We start from the raw sequence: 16,022 nt of genomic DNA, 5'->3' as shown, positions 1-16,022 counted from the left end.
AAACGTGTGCCTACATATAAAGGGGACCTATTGTCTGATTTACAATTTAACATTTTCTTTGGTGTGTAAGTGTGTATTATGGCACTTTTCCATTGCATAGTACCCCACGGTTTGGTTTGGTTTGGTTTAGTTTGGGTCGGGTCAGCTTACTTTTGGGAGCTTTTCCATTGGGTGCAGTATGTGGTACCCGATACTTTTTTTGGTCCACCAAAAGCGACCCGAGCTGATACCAAACGAGACGCGAAAACACTGTAGGTCACTGACTGGTCTGAAAGAATCGTCACTACAGCGTCATCGCTATAATGTAAAAGATTAGCTTTAGCTTACTGCTAGCTTGCGCTGTCTCGAGCAAACATGTTGTCATCTGTGCTCTGCAAACTCCCTTTTAGCGATGAAAAACATCCACAGGTTGAGAATCCGGAACACCATAACAGTTTTTTCCAGACTTGCAGTTTGTGGCGGCACATTCGCTACATGCACGTCCACATTATATGCTTAAATGCAACTTCAATGAGGCTCAGCGTCGACTGACGCCACAGGTGTTTGAACAGAAACTGTCATGTGAGACAGAGGTAGTTATGAACACAAACATCTATTTGTGGTGGCCAATTTGAATTTTGTGGCGGACTGAGAAATAAATAAATGTATGGGAATGTACAACGACGCTCTCACTTGTATGATGTCACAGCAGTAGGCAGCGCAAATATAACGACACGCCTATAATCCCTCCCACTGCGAAGTGAAACTAAACTCGATGGAAAAGCTAACCACGCCAAAGTGAGGTGAGCTGACCCAAGCCAAACTAAACTAAACCGTGGGGTACTATGCAATGGAAAAGCGCCATACGTTCATGTTAATGATATGCAAAAGGTACAAACCCCAAAGTAAACGATGATGTGAGTTATCATCTCTAACGTAAATCTCCTTTCTTAGACTACAACAAACACACAGATTGTAGGCAACAGTTTACTTCCTGGGATTGGTGATGTAGACAAGACCGATATTATCACAATTCCTCCCGCTTGGACTCACAGCCTGTAAGTTAACCTCTGTTAGCATTGCATTGGGACCGAATCTTTCAAACATGGTAAGGAGCGTCACATTTCCTGCTGACGTCAGAGGTATTCAGGCCAATCACTACGTACAGATTAGCTGGCCAATCAGGGACACAGCGCTTTTCAATATGTGGAAAAAAATGTTTTAACCATAAACCACGCAAACACATTGTATTATACCAAATACACAAAATAACGTTTTTAGCAATGTAATAGGTGCCATTTGTGCACCATTAGTGCACGCCATTAGTGCACGTACAGCCTGATCACACAGGAATGTGTGTTCATATGATTTCATACTAAATGAATTGTAATCGAAAATGTCTCATTATTAGAAAAAAACAATAACCCCAACAGCACAGGGACAAATCGTACAAAAACTAATGTGGTCATACAAATTAATACGAATTGGCCACCTCGTAAAATATATACGAATTTCCATGAGATTGTGTTGGCACGTCACAGTCGTCGTCAATGTTGGGGATCAATAGAAATCTAACTATTTTTTCAGTAGCGTAACTAGTTTAGCAAAAAGCTTTTCAGTGGCAACAAATATTTTCAAAGTATTTGCATATTGGTTTGTTTGCACGATTAACTTGAAATTGAACGATTTGCTGATCCGTTTTATCCGTTTGTTTTATTTTTAATTTCGATTATTCAGAAATGTGCATTATATTTAACTACTTTAAATTATGGGTAAGTTGTTGCTTGGCAACCTAAAGTTTCAAAGTAACTTCACAACACCGGTTCATCATGATAAATGGCTGTATAGATGATTAAGATCCTGACCTGATTCAGAAGGAATGCAGGATTCAGACTGAGACTTTAGAGATAAAAACTCCCTGCAGATAAGTTTTCGCTTTGGAAGTTCAAGCCACACATTTAGGGAAATGGTTTTTATTTTATAGTCTGGTACCCCATGTGAACTGTGAATTTCCAGTGCTCACTCTGGTCTGCCTAACATTTCCTGGCAACCAAACCCAAACAGGAGAGTTGTCTCTGAGGTTCGTGTGTGCTTTGCGCTCAGAAGACTTAAACAAGAACTAAAAAGGTCTGAGCTCTGCTGAACAGACAGACTTCTTGCTGAAGAAGCTATGCTTGCGTTTTGGCAATGGCAAACGCTTCTGTCGGTTTCGTTTGGAAAGAGATGCGAGTCGCAGCGCCAAAGTGATACTCAGCCGTGGCTTCCAGTAAGCATATCTGTGGCGTCATCGTTTGGAAAATCAATCTGTGTGAAAAGAAATCTCGAATGGGATCTGTTTCATTTCTCACATGTTTGCAATGAGGTCAAATGGGGACATCTGGTCAAGTCGTCTTTTCTTCCAAAAAAAGACCCTAGTAATTTACGTCTGTAGTTTCAAATGAGACACCAAACAATCTCATAAACTATACATTCTGTGAAAATATAACCTTGATATCTTTAACTGAGATCATAATATATCAAAGATTGAAATCAATATGTGAGATGCTCCTGACCTCCTCATTAGATTATGAGATTTTAGCTTTACTTTATAGACAGAGTCACATTTGCCAAGATGCTCAAGTCAGCAAAATTCCATTAGAACACAAACGTTTCTACTAAAATTGTTCCAAGACCAAGCTATGCTTTGCCTAAGTGTTTCATTTTTGTGCCACTTAGTAAACAGAACTGAAAAATGAAGAAAAAAACATTAACATGTTTCACCTTTTTCTCTGGTAAGGAATCAACAGCTTATGTACAGCAGAGTATAGTAAATGAGTATGGTGAATTGCTTTTATCTACCAATACCGATTATATGTCAATACATTACTGTATTCTTAATTTATATATCCCTATAGCTTGCTATTTCAGCAGTAACAACATAAACTAATGGCTTTTTGGAACACACGTAACTTCATGTAAACGCCGCTAAGAATCAATAACAACAAAATCTTTTTAGGGTAGTTTATGTCTGATAACAAGCAAAATAAACAACAAGTAGATTGTTCATATTTCATATCTAAAGCATATAAAAAATGACACTGAGCTTATGTTACTGTGTAAAATGTGAACTATATGCAATGTAAATTACATTGCCGGCTGCCAAACCTCCCTTTACATAGCGGTGATCCATGATCGCCATTTCCCCTTGTCTTCAGGAAACCAAAACATTTGTTATTTCTGACGAGGTATTTGTTCCAGAGTTAATTTTAGCCACTAGTGAGACCATTAAACAAACACAAACCGTAAGTAAAATCCAACCAGAAGTGTAACCTTAACAACGCATGTGCGTCCGATGAAACCGTCTATAACAAAATTATCGAAATAGTGCAGATGTGCATATGAAAATTTGCAAATCGCAATAGGCAAGGAAGAATTGACGACAGGCCGTTGAAATATTAAAAAATAATGCACACCCAAAGTGGCAATGAGACACGACACGAAGGGAGCGTGTCCAATATTTTCATTTATACTACGGGTCCATTGAATGCTTGAATCTGATTGGCTGATGAACGTTCTAAGGTGTGCAATTCTTTTCTGGGAAACGCACAGTGAACGTAGTTCCAGGCAGCTCTCTTGACCGCATTATAGTTCCATATCACTTTGCATAGTTAACTGTAATAACAAAAACAACATGACAGACGATTTTCCAAGCCAATAACAGCGCTGGTTTGAGACGCACAGAGCAGAGGTAGCCTTGTTCAAATCTCTCGCTCACCCTTTCTCTCTCGCTCTCTCTCTCTCTCTGTGTCTTTGTCGCTCTCTTTCTAATAACTTCATTAATAATTGCATTAGAATGCTATCAACGGCCCAAGCCTCCATTGCCAGCTATAAAATGACGTTTTGGAACAAGCTAGAGAGCCGTTGGATGAGACGCGAAAGAAATAGTCCTACTCACAATAGCTATTTAAGTACAAAAATCAGACGAATCACTTTAAATATATCATGTGATTGATGTCTAGAGGTGTGGTAACCATAGTATAAGCGGAATAATTGACTCCGGGCCATTGAATTATTGAAATTTTTTTCTAATAATTCAACGGCCCGTCGTCAATTATTCCTTACATAATTCAAAGGACCAGACTTAATAATCCGCTTATACCACAGTTACCCCAGACATTGCTCTGGTGGTTATTTTAAGACATTCGACAGGTCAGGTGTGCGTTTATCCAAAAATAATGCATACCTGTAAAACATTTCTCAACCAATCAGGATAAAGCATTCAACAGCGCTGTGGTATAACTTGCAATAATTCATTACCTTTAATACTTGCAAAGGTCAGGTATGAGTGCTTGTGTGTGTTCTGACATGTGAAAGATGATCAACGATCAGAAAAAAATATATATAAATCAGTTTTTGAACAATTTAAATAAGATCAAAATGATTTTACAAGTTAATAGCAAGTTAATGCATATCGCATTCTTATTCAATACCGTGCAGGACATGTCCATTATTTAACAACAAGAAGCAGGATCTGTAAGAATTGTTTTTCCTGCTGCAGTGTTACACAAGACATCCTGTGCTGCGATGCCCTGCAGTGCGATTAGATCCCACAAATCTACAACAGCACTGAAGTTAAAGGAAACTGTGACTGCTGCTCCTCGGCACTGCTGCTATGCTACACATTTGTTTTCGATTAAATTTTAACTTCAATCAAGTACAAGCATTTAATCATTTACATCAACCAAGCTACCAACTTTAAATACGGAAAATGCACAATGCATTAACAGAATCGTTCAGAAATGTTGCTTGTTGTTGTTGGGTTGTTGGTCAAATATGGACAAACCCAACCGTTGAGTTAAATTTACTTACAAAATGTCCATATTTGACCCAGCCATGGGCTGAAAACCCAGCAGACGTGTGAAAACTGGATTTCCTCACAGAATGATTCTTTATAACAAAGACAGTTGATATAAACTGACACAAGCTACAACCTTCACCACAATTCAGTCTGCATGACAGATTAATCTTGAAGAGATGACAAATTATGTAGCTCAGATGTCTATGCTTTCTTCAGATCTTCAGCCTAAACTTTCTTGTGGCAATTCTTGTTTGATATTTGAGAAAGCTCTGATATTCAACTCTATCCCAACTGGCCTTGCATCACCTTGCTTTGTCCAACTTCAAAAGCCTGTCTCGCGTAAAGCCTACAGCTCTCAAATGCTTTAAAACGTTAACGGCAGTCCTCTAACCAAAGAATGGCATAAAACCAGGGCAGAACCCCACAAAAATGTAACCCTGTCAACAAGCCATCGACGCTATATGCGGACAAGAACTGTTTGATTCTGATGTCTGATGTGTCTCATCCCATTGGATTAAGTTGGTTTATCTCCAGTACTGTTGGGGAAACATAGCTTGTAAAGTGCTGATGACCCTGTACTCTCGACCGCAGTTTGCATTGTGTTCAGGTTACAGAGATACGGGGGTTTAACGCCACACGAATGAATACCAGGAAGAAGAATGCGAGTTTGCTCAAACAAGGACAGACACACTCTGTGAGGTAATAAGGTCAACTATGTGGGTATAGAAGCCTATTATGAATTTTTCTCACAGGATATAGGACAGTCGTGTTTGGGTTTGGTATAGTTGAGTGTTTGCAAGCACGTAGTTCAGAGGCATTGTTTAGACTGAGGTTCAAACGTAAGCATAGGGGAAGGCAGGGGTTTACAGAGTCTGAGGGCGCACTTAATTTAGGGCGCTAGCCCATCTTTAAAACGGGCCCCAGCGTGATTGTCCCCCCTCCCTACTCCCTCAGAAGCATGCAATTACACTGCACTTTGAGCGATCCGATGATTCCGAAACAAATGATTTTATGTCCAGAAGAAATTATTGATTTTTTGTCCAAAGTGTTTTAAATGAATGCAAAATTGTACCGATTTTTTCCCCACAAGAATAATTAAAGAGTGCATCTTTAAACTGCACCATCAGAAATAAAGCTCCAAAGTTGTTACTGGGATGGCACCCTTTAAAAAGGTCCTTATATGTACCATTTAGGTACAGATATGTACCTTTGATGTGTATCTTTGAGGTACTAATATGCACCCTTTTCAATTGCATAGTACCTCACGGTTTGGATCGGGTCAGCTTACTTTTGGGAGCTTTTCCACTGGGTGCAGTACGTAGTGCCCGATACTTTTTTCAGTACCACCTCGGTCAGGGTTCCAAGCAACCTGAGCTGATACCAAATCGTGACGCAAAAACACTGTAGATCACCGATTGGTCTGAGAGAATCGTCACTACCGGCATCATCGCTATAATGTAAAAGATTAGCTTTACCTTCATGCTAGCTTGCGCTGCCTCGACATGTTGTCATCTGTGTTTTGCTGTAAGTTCCCAAACTGGGGCGGGGTACTATGCAATGGAAACGCGCCAAAAGATACACTGGTGAACTTTTTAAAAGGGTACCGCTCCAGACAACTTTTGTACCTTTATCTCTGAGAGTGTGGATATCCTATGCATTTATATATATTGCATATATAACACAATATACATAAATGCATACTATATAGAACTGAGGTTTTTAAAAAGCAGCATCATTGGTTCATACGGTTGTTGTTAGTGTATACGTTTTTAAGTGGCCAATGGCAATACTGATATATTTTGCAGGGTGGTCAAGTTAGGGATAATGTACAGTTAGCCGCATAGGGGGTCTTGTATTGCCCTGAAGGGGTATATTTTGTGTTAAAAATGCTAAATGTATATCACTCTACTCATAACATGGCTATATCCGGTAATGGGCGTGAAATTGCATTGGTAAAGTAGACCGGATGAATTGATATAATTTAATACATGTGGATGTGTAGTGGTCATATTAGAGCATTAGATGCTTCAGATGACCAATCAAAATCAAGTATATAGCCAATATTATTCTTAAGCATACGCTCTATGGTTATATTATTATTGTACACCTTAGTGCCGGTCATTCAGTACCAAATATGTTCTCATTTTCCAAAAATGATTATCCCAAAACAACATGATCTTAACACCAGTCCTGCAGGGGTGCTCAACCCACAGCGCCTTACTGTCCACGTGCTCACATTGAACCAAAGATCTACAAACCAGTTTCATTATAACACAAAGAGAAAACATACTCGGACAGTCACAGTGTAGGGGCCGTGGGGACCTAAACCAAACACTCAAATATAATTTGGTACAGCTATAACAGATGTACCATTCCAGTAGTACAAAGAGGATGAGCTCACACAATAAAAGAATAGATTGACTGACACCTCTTGCCTCGCCCATCTCTGGCTGTGAAGCAAATGGAGAGGAGGTGCACTGACAATTATAAACATATACAAACAGGATGAGTGAATAACCAGGGCTGTAAATATTTGGGTTTTCAGGATCGTCTGATCATGCTTTCTGTACTGACGAATCACGAGAGATGTAGTAGAGACTCCCTTGAACTGAGCAAATAGTGAAGAATCCCTTGCACAACTCTCTGGAGGTCACGGCATGCAATGCAATCGACTGTAAGCGCTGGTGTACAGCAAATAAACACGAAATTCATCCGAAAATTAATTCGTGTGCATTTTTTGGAGAAAAAAATAATCTATTAAATATTTAAAAAGGCGAAAACGTTTCATTTATTAAACAAAATACAAATACTGAGTACTGAGACCATAAAAATGAAGATTCAGCATCCATCCCGTTCTAGCCCAAGCATCCGCATAGAGTTACGATTGAAGTTCAATTCTTTTCTGGGTAATGCAGTAAAATCCTACTTAAACGAATCATTCAGGTGTGATTTATCTTACCAGTCGGTTGCTGTAGCTTCGTCGATCACGTCCTGATAAGCTGTTAAGAGGGCCAGTCTGTTCTTACTGAGATTCACAGCCATGTTGCGCTCATCCACACCAGTGTAGCGGTGATGATGGGAGCGCGCGTGATAGTCACTGCGGAGCGCGAGGACGAGAGAAGAGATGATGCGCGCTGAACAAAGACACGAGGCTGCCGCTCTGCGCAGAGCTGCGCGGTCCTAGTGCCGAGCATAGATATGTATAAAGGCTAGATGGCTCAAGGCGGAGTCCCTAACGGCATCACCTGGCGGCCATCCCAGGACAGGGCGCTCGCTCACTCGTAGCATTGAGTTTAATGGTGCAGGTACTTTTAAATGACCATAACTTGCTCAATTTTCTACCGATTTTCAAACGGTTTGGGTTTTTACAAACGTTATTAACGTGGCTATGATTCTGGATGCTTTAACATGTTTCATGAATTTATTTTTTATTTTTAGTATATGTATGCAGTGTCATAGGTACATCTTTGACGTTTATAACAAACCAAACCGTTTGAAAATCGGTAAAAAATTAAGCAAGTTATGGTCATTTAAAAGTACCTGCATCATTAAAACTCAATGCTACGAGTGAGCGTAAGATGGCCGCCGAAATGCGGACGTTGCACTCAGTTGGCCAGCAGCGCGGACGAGCCATCTAGCCTTTATACATATCTATGGTGCCGAGTGTGTACGAGGGGTTTTGCTTTTAGACATCAAAACACTTTCTTTTATTATATTTTATCTGTGCTAATAGTTTGTGTAATATAAATATTAAACGTCCCTATTTAAATAAAATAACAATAAACTGCCACAATTCATTATTAATAAATTAAGTAATATTCTAACGATGGTTTCAGCAGTAACAACATAAACAAACGGATTTAGTGGAACAAACGTAACATCCGGTAAAGAGTAAAGAGTCCTTTAATAGTAGTTTATTTCTGATAACAAGCAAAATAAACAACAAATAGATTACCATAGTTCATATACCATAGCTAAATCATATCAAAAACTGCACATTTTAAACTTTTTATAGTGTAAAATGTGTACTATATAATGTATACAATCTTATTTACAGATCGGCTGCCAAGCCTCCCTTCACATAGCAGTGATCCATGATTTCCGTCTCCCTTCGATTATCTTTAGGAAACTAAAACATTTGTTGTATTTGTTCCAGAGTTCAGTTTAGCTAGTCAGACCTTAAACAAACAGAGACAGGAAGTCAATTTCCGCCCAGTAACCGTGACAATGCACGTGCGTCCTATGAAACTGTCTATTGAAAGTACTTTAGACTTTATTTTATAGTTTTATGAACATGAATATTCTAAAAGTAATAAAAACCCCCCTAATTTATTATTAATAAACTATGCAAGATTTGAACTAGAAAAATAACTATTAAAAGTCAAATTCAGATATTGAAATATATTTCTCATATTATAAATACTAAAAATGCCTATTCTGAAAATAATAACAGCCTTTATATAATATTACTAATAATTTATATAATAATCCAACTATAGAAACAACAGATAAATTTATTCGAAATGTTACGTCTTAATATAGACTTAATAGTTTGATAGAGTTTAAATTCTGTTATCGTTTTTGAGCACCACTGACATCCATAGTATTTCCTTTACTAGGTGTGTGATGACAAATATCTCTGTGTTTAGCAGAACGAAGAAATGTATACAGGTTTGGATCAACTTGAGGGAAAGTAAATGATAAATAATTTTCCTTTTTGGGTGAACTATCCCTTTAAATCAAGTCGAAATGTAAAACATTCAATCTTAAGCCGAAATAATAGTGACAAACCGCTTTAGACCAAAGTGCATGAATCAATCATATATTCAAAATCATTCCGAGATAAGACGCTTAGAAGCTTTTGGGATTAATATTTCCTGTATGATTTGTGATTTTGATGGAAGGGGCTGTTCATCTGCCTATAAGGAGGAGGCCACATGGCTGTCCTAAAACACATCCTTGGGTTTTAAGTCAGCTCAACATAATCTTTCAATGTAAACATGAACTTTTTCTACCATCTGAGATGTTGACAGCTGATTGTGATCTTTTTGCAGGGAAGCCATTTCATGGTTTTTGGCTCTCTAAGTGTAAAATGTAAAGTAGATAGACTCATCTTAGGCCCGCAGGCACTGTAGCTTTAGGCTTCTTTCAAACTGAACAAATAGCTGGCAGACATTGTCAAGTCTGATGCAGTGTTAATGACACAGTGCATTAAAGCTAAAGCCACCAGAAGTTATCTAGTTCATGATAGAATGACTGAAAAGACCCCATCAGATCTATATAATAAGATGGTGTTTCTTTTATATAATATCCATGAAGTTTAGCACATTCATTTATATTTAGTAAGTAATTTGCAGGAAAAAGTCACATTAAGCTGCGAACACCTCCATCCCTTAAGGTGTAAATAAAAAAGCACACCTTATCCTATAGCATTTTGTACAACAACAGGATCCTCTCCAATCCCATATCATATGGCACAAGGTCAGGATCTGCCGGTCACAGCATGGGTCAGTGTGTGTTGGTTATGCATTTGACTAACTAGAGCACAGATTTCACCATAGACACACCTCAAGTTGAAAACTTAATTTCAGTGAAACTGCAGCAAAATTTCCTTTGCCTCACACACACAGAAATAAGCCAGAGTGTTTAGCCCTTCACCCTCCTGACAGCCGGCCCAGCCTCCACAATAATGGGCCACACACAAACATACGCACACACATTCACCTTCAACGGCAGTCTCGTCCAATCAGGATCTCCGTTCGACCCGGAGCTTCCCCTCCCCCTGGTTACCCACTAAATGGGTTACCATTAATTAATTCTTCTCACTCATCTGCTCCTTGGCGTCTCCTACTGCCTACAAAGGTAGCGATTATATTCGGTGGTGACGAGAAGGGAAGACATCTGTCCGGCAGAGACTCCGCAGACATCCAATGCTGGCACGTGAGGAGAGGTCAGCCATGTAACGTTAGCAAAACAACTTAGCATAATACTAGTTTCCAACTTTTGAATTAAGTTGAAAAAGATGTTAACAATACCAAAACAAGACTTTAGTTTTTCACCAAATATGTTTGCTAGTGATTATCTAGCTCCGGAATGATTGATTCTGATTGGTCAGTGGCATTCCGAGGTTTAGCTTATTCGATAACACAGCACTCATTCAGGTAACGTTACTGCGAGTCATCTTGATGGGTTCACTTAAATGTTTTCAAATTAAATTCGTATAATTAAACAACATATGAGGTTATATTTATAAATTATTTTTAATCAATTGCTTGCTCATCCTGTTTGAACTTTGCATCTTAGCTTCGATAGTTTTTTTTATCGCAAGTAAATCTATTTATCTAGTAAATCCCAACCTTCTGGCTGTACGTTATCCCTTAGCTACTAACCTTAAAGGGATAGTTCACCCAAAAATGATAAACCTATATAAATTTCTTTGTTCTGATCTCAACACAGAGAAAGATATTTTGAGGAATGTTTGTAACCAACCCGATTAGACCCCCATGCAATGACTTCCATAGTATTTTATTATCCTACTATAAAAGTCAATGGGGCCTCTGATTCAGGGCCGGCGCCACGAGGGGGCGTGAGGGGGCGTCGCCCCCTCACCGGCACTATCTCGCCCCCTCAGACCACCATTAATGTTGAATGGGATTTTATTTTAATGATAATATTTTATTTAAAAATCACATTTGCCTTGTGTATTGTCTTCCTAAAGTGAATTTTAGAGTCTAATTATTTAACAAAACCAAAAAATCAAGTGTGCATGTATTCTACCGTGACATAATAAACACACGCCCACTTCATGGCTTGTTACACTTCAAGCGGCGCCACTAGAACTGTGAGGCGATGACGTCAAAGCGCCGCGAGAGCGAGACGAAATTACACTTTGCATGATTTCTCGAATCGTTCTCGCGGTACTTTGACGTCATCTTGCAGCGCCGCATGGAGTTGAAACAAGCCTTTTGTGTTGACTGCTTGACGCACGTCGACAATGAGCCCGCGTCAGTCTCAGCGGGAAATCAAGATGTCGAAGTGCGAGAGTATATCAAAAGTTACAGAAAGGAGTGGGAGAGTGACCCGGGCCTGCCCTGTAGCAATGGATATATGTAAAATAGGACTGCAAATTCTGCAAACCGGACTCCGGATTATCACACGTCAATTAATGCCGTGGCATGGATTATTATCGGAGCATTTCAGGTGCACAGAACCAAATGTTCGGCTGTCATGTCAATTCTGGCACCATGAACAGCCAGACTGTTTTGAAAAGTTCAGATGTTTATGTTCTTCAGCATCCTTGCAAGTTAAAGTACAACCAACCTATTATTATTGTTCTGAATTTAACGTTAAAGGTAAGCACCCAGCAAACACAAAAACGTTATAAAAACGTTTTTTTCACGTTGTGAAAAAGTTTTGATAACGTTATTTTCCGACGTACTTAATACGACCAAATGTCGGGTTTTTTGAACGTTATAAATACGTATTTTCACAACGTTGCAAAAACGTTTTGATAACGTAATCTAAACATTTTTGCAACGTTGTAAAAATACGTATTTATAACGTTCAAAAAACCCGACATTTGGTCGTATTAAATACGTCGGAAAATAACGTTATCGCAACCTTTTCACAACGTGAAAAAAACGTTATTAATACCTCTCATGTTGCACGTGCTGAAACGCGTTGGGCGTTAACAGAAAGAATGCGTTATCATCAAACCTGTGAGCTCTCAATCCTTCTGGAGGTAGACTTGAACTGTAGGTTCCGCAAAATCTGTCTTCCATTATTTAAGTGAAAAATGTAGATTTCCAGTAGGCTTTGAACTCATGTTTAACACAATTCTTCTGAGGACCCGTTAGATACACTGACAAATCACTGGAGAAAATATCTTATGCTAAGAACAACAAGGATTTAATTTAATGCAACCTAATATGACAAAACGTCTAACTGACACAACATATAATTGTAAACATTATGAAATAATGTAAAAAAACGTTAGTCAAAGACTTCATAACAGACATTTCAAGTTAAACTAATAGTATACAAACACTGGAAACGTTTACTCAAAACAAAACTAAACAAAATGCCAAATCTCAGTTCTCAATAATGATATATTAATTTGTCAAACAAGTATACGGATTTTAATAATTATTAAATTCATACAATGGTCAAGCAAACTGTAATTTAACGCATTTGGTTTATTTTCTGGGCTAATCTGCTTGGTATGTTTTACCAATAAAGTGTAAACAGAATTTTATCTTTTAATTCAACTTACATATCTTAATGCATTAAGAATAAAGGCCTGGTTTCACAGACACGGCTTAGCTAAAGCTAGACTATGCCTTAGTTAAAATAAGATGTTTAAGCATCTTTAATAAACATGCCTTAGAAAAAATGTGTTACTGGTGTCTATCTTAAAACAAATCACTGGCACTGGCTTATTTTAAAATCTCACATTGAAAGTTCTTTTCAATTGAGACAGCTCAAACATCTAGGACTATAGTCAAGGACTATGGGCTTAAGCCTTGTCTGTGAAACTAGGGATAAGCATAAATCTCATTAAGTAACGAAGTGATGTTAATACAGCAATCATATAGCTCTAAGATAACACATGCCTTGTATTAAGTCATGCTCAGTTAAACAGACAATTATGATTATAGAGGAAGTTTACAGATTTCCAACCCACTTTGTATTGTTACAATGTCTGTAATATATGTAATCTGTCATCTGGCAGAGTATTGTCAAGAACTAATTGGGAATTTAAGTTAAAGCGTTAACATTGTCCATTCAAATACCCCAATTTATTGTAAAAATATAACGTGGGTTGAAAATCTGCAAACTTATGCTTTGAGGCAGTGAGTGCAATATATATATAATGTTTGGCAGTCTTGTATGTCCATCTAGTTGCCATCATCTGAAGTCTCTGAGAGTGTAGGCGTCATCTGAAGTCTTTACAAGTGAGGCTGGATCCATACTGGAGCTTCTGTAACTTGTATGGGTATCCTGATAGAAACAGGAAAGCAAAAGGATTACCATAGCTGCTGTTCATATTATTTCAAGCAAAAGATGATCATGTGCACTTGTTTAATACTTTTCATAACTTAAGAACAAGGTTATAAAATGTGTTATGTGAATGCTTGGCTAAAAAGGTAGGACTTTTTCTAGATTTACACTGAAAGAGTTTGGGAGTAAAATGTGAAAAAGCTCTGCCTCCTTTGGTGGACTTAGACTCCTGGGTACTACCAAGAAATTTGTGACCTTATTAAGCAATTATCTGGTTCAAATCACAATCAGATTTTTTCTGGATTCCTTAGTAAATTTGTCCTCATTATTTTGGGAACCGAGACAGTCTCTATGGAACAAACTACATATGCAATAGTATCATTAAGTTGGAGGAACAAGCCATCATAACTATAATTTACAATGCCATTCAAAGGTTTAGGTTCAATTTTTTTACGTCTTTTATTATATGAACAAATTGTAAGTTGTAATTAATGCTGCCTTCACGTGCTATCGTGATTATGGTAAATAGCAAAATCCCACTTGGAAAATGCACATGAACACCCCTCATGTGGTATTTTCCACTGGGCAACTCGTAAAATATTTTGATGCCCGAGTTGCCGAGATGAGATTACCTTTGACCTTTTCAAAATGGCGGAGAGCAGAAGCAACGTCGTGAATGGTTGAATGACAACAAAAGCAATGGTAAATTCTAGTTCACAAATGAAAAATGCACTTGAACACAACACGCTGGTAAATACCAGTTCACAAATGGAAAATATCATCTTTCCCATAGCACGTGAAGGCAGCATTATTCCTGTGATTAATGTTGAATTTTCAGCATCATTACTCCAGTCTTCAGTGTCACATAATCTATCAGAGTTCATTCTAATACGCTGATTTGCTGCTCAAGAAATATTTTCAATTATTATCAAAGTTTATTGTTGTGTTAACAAATTGTTTAGTTTTACATTAAAATGGTAAGTTGCACTTCTGTTTGTTAGAAGTGAGAGTAAAGATTTTGTTTTGCATCACAGAAATGACACTTAATTGCATATTTTCAAAGAAAACAGATCATCTACTTTGTGATAATTTCACAAAATTTCTGTTTTCACTGTATTTTTGTCAAATAAATAAATCACAGCCTTTTGAACAGTAGAGTTTAAGTTTGAGGTCTTACTTACTAGCCATATGGTTAATACATAGCCCCTTAGAGATGTTTTCTGACAGGTTTGCTTGAACTCTGCTGCATGGCCATCAGCATAGACAAATCTACAAACATAACATGCAACTTGTCACAGAGCAAACAATATTTAGGATGCAGTACAAAAGGAAACAAGAGTAGAGTTGAAACGTTAAAAAGGATGGTATACAAAAAATAGAATACACAAAAAATAGCTGAATTTTATGTTTTTAGGTTTATTTATTCATTATATATTGCACAGTGTCACTCACGTTTGTCAAAACCTTCTTTAAATAACTGTAATAATTTTTTAAAGGAAATAACAAGATGCAAGATTACGTTGTGAAGTGCATATGTGATTGAATGAGCTTTTTCAACTCACCTGAGTTTACAACATCTCTCTGTCAGCACTGCAGCTCCATTCGAAAATGCAGAAATCTTGAGCTTATTTTCTATTATGGGGTTATTTTGTCACTTCTGAAATCAGAGAACAACTTATATTATCTATATTGGTTTACGATAAAACATACTTTCAGCTAATTTTGACGTCCTAGAAGTTGCTACTGCCTAACGTAGCAGTGCATCCATAGACTGTGAGTAAATCGCATATTTTAGGATAAACAAATTAACATGCTTCCAATAATGCATTGACACCCTTTACAACGCTTTTAAAACCTCCCAATGACACATTTAGATGTTCTCAATCGCCCAAACTGTCATAAACAAGCGCTAAAACTATAGCGCTAGCACCATGCTAACGGATATGCTACCGGACTTTTCTCGAAGACACAAGCCATTTCAGTGAGGTAAATATTGAACAAAAGCGTATCAAGTAGGTGTCAACCACAGTTGTGTGTATTATTTTTGTAATTTGAGAGACAAAACTTACCTGAAAAAGTGAAGAAAACCATAAGAGACACGGAGCTTTGTCGCTTTCTGTTGTTCCTAGTAGCCTCGTTTCCATGGTAACTCACGTCACTCCAACGGATTTAAAGGGACAGTAACGTTCAGCAACCGCAGCATACA

At 37.9% G+C, this 16,022-nt stretch overlaps 1 protein-coding gene and 1 long non-coding RNA gene across 7 annotated transcripts in view; both read right to left on the bottom strand.

Annotated features, from left to right (window-relative positions):
- dbn1 (drebrin 1) overlaps positions 1-7,940 on the bottom strand; it is a 97,854-nt gene extending 89,914 nt beyond the window's left edge. For 2 of the 6 annotated variants that reach the window (XM_055181197.2, XM_055181201.2), the window contains exon 1: positions 7,776-7,939. In XM_055181197.2, the coding sequence (XP_055037172.2) occupies positions 7,776-7,858 (83 nt within the window). In that variant the 5' untranslated portion in view covers positions 7,859-7,939. Of the gene's footprint in view, positions 1-7,775 lie in introns of all 6 variants that reach the window. The other 4 variants (XM_055181198.2, XM_055181202.2, XM_055181199.2 and 1 more) reach the window with 3 other exon arrangements.
- Positions 7,941-13,452: 5,512 nt separating this feature from the next.
- LOC129445955 (uncharacterized) lies at positions 13,453-16,022 on the bottom strand. The gene is made up of 4 exons (XR_012371057.1): positions 15,886-16,022; positions 15,379-15,473; positions 14,998-15,085; positions 13,453-13,816 (listed from the first exon to the last, which is right to left on the bottom strand). It is a non-coding gene; the product is annotated as an uncharacterized lncRNA (long non-coding RNA).

The sequence above is a fragment of the Misgurnus anguillicaudatus genome, chromosome 9 (assembly GCF_027580225.2).
Source record: "Misgurnus anguillicaudatus chromosome 9, ASM2758022v2, whole genome shotgun sequence".
Lineage (NCBI taxonomy): Eukaryota > Metazoa > Chordata > Actinopteri > Cypriniformes > Cobitidae > Misgurnus > Misgurnus anguillicaudatus.
Note: the sequence above shows the minus strand (reverse complement) of the source record. Positions and strands in the feature narration are given on the sequence as shown.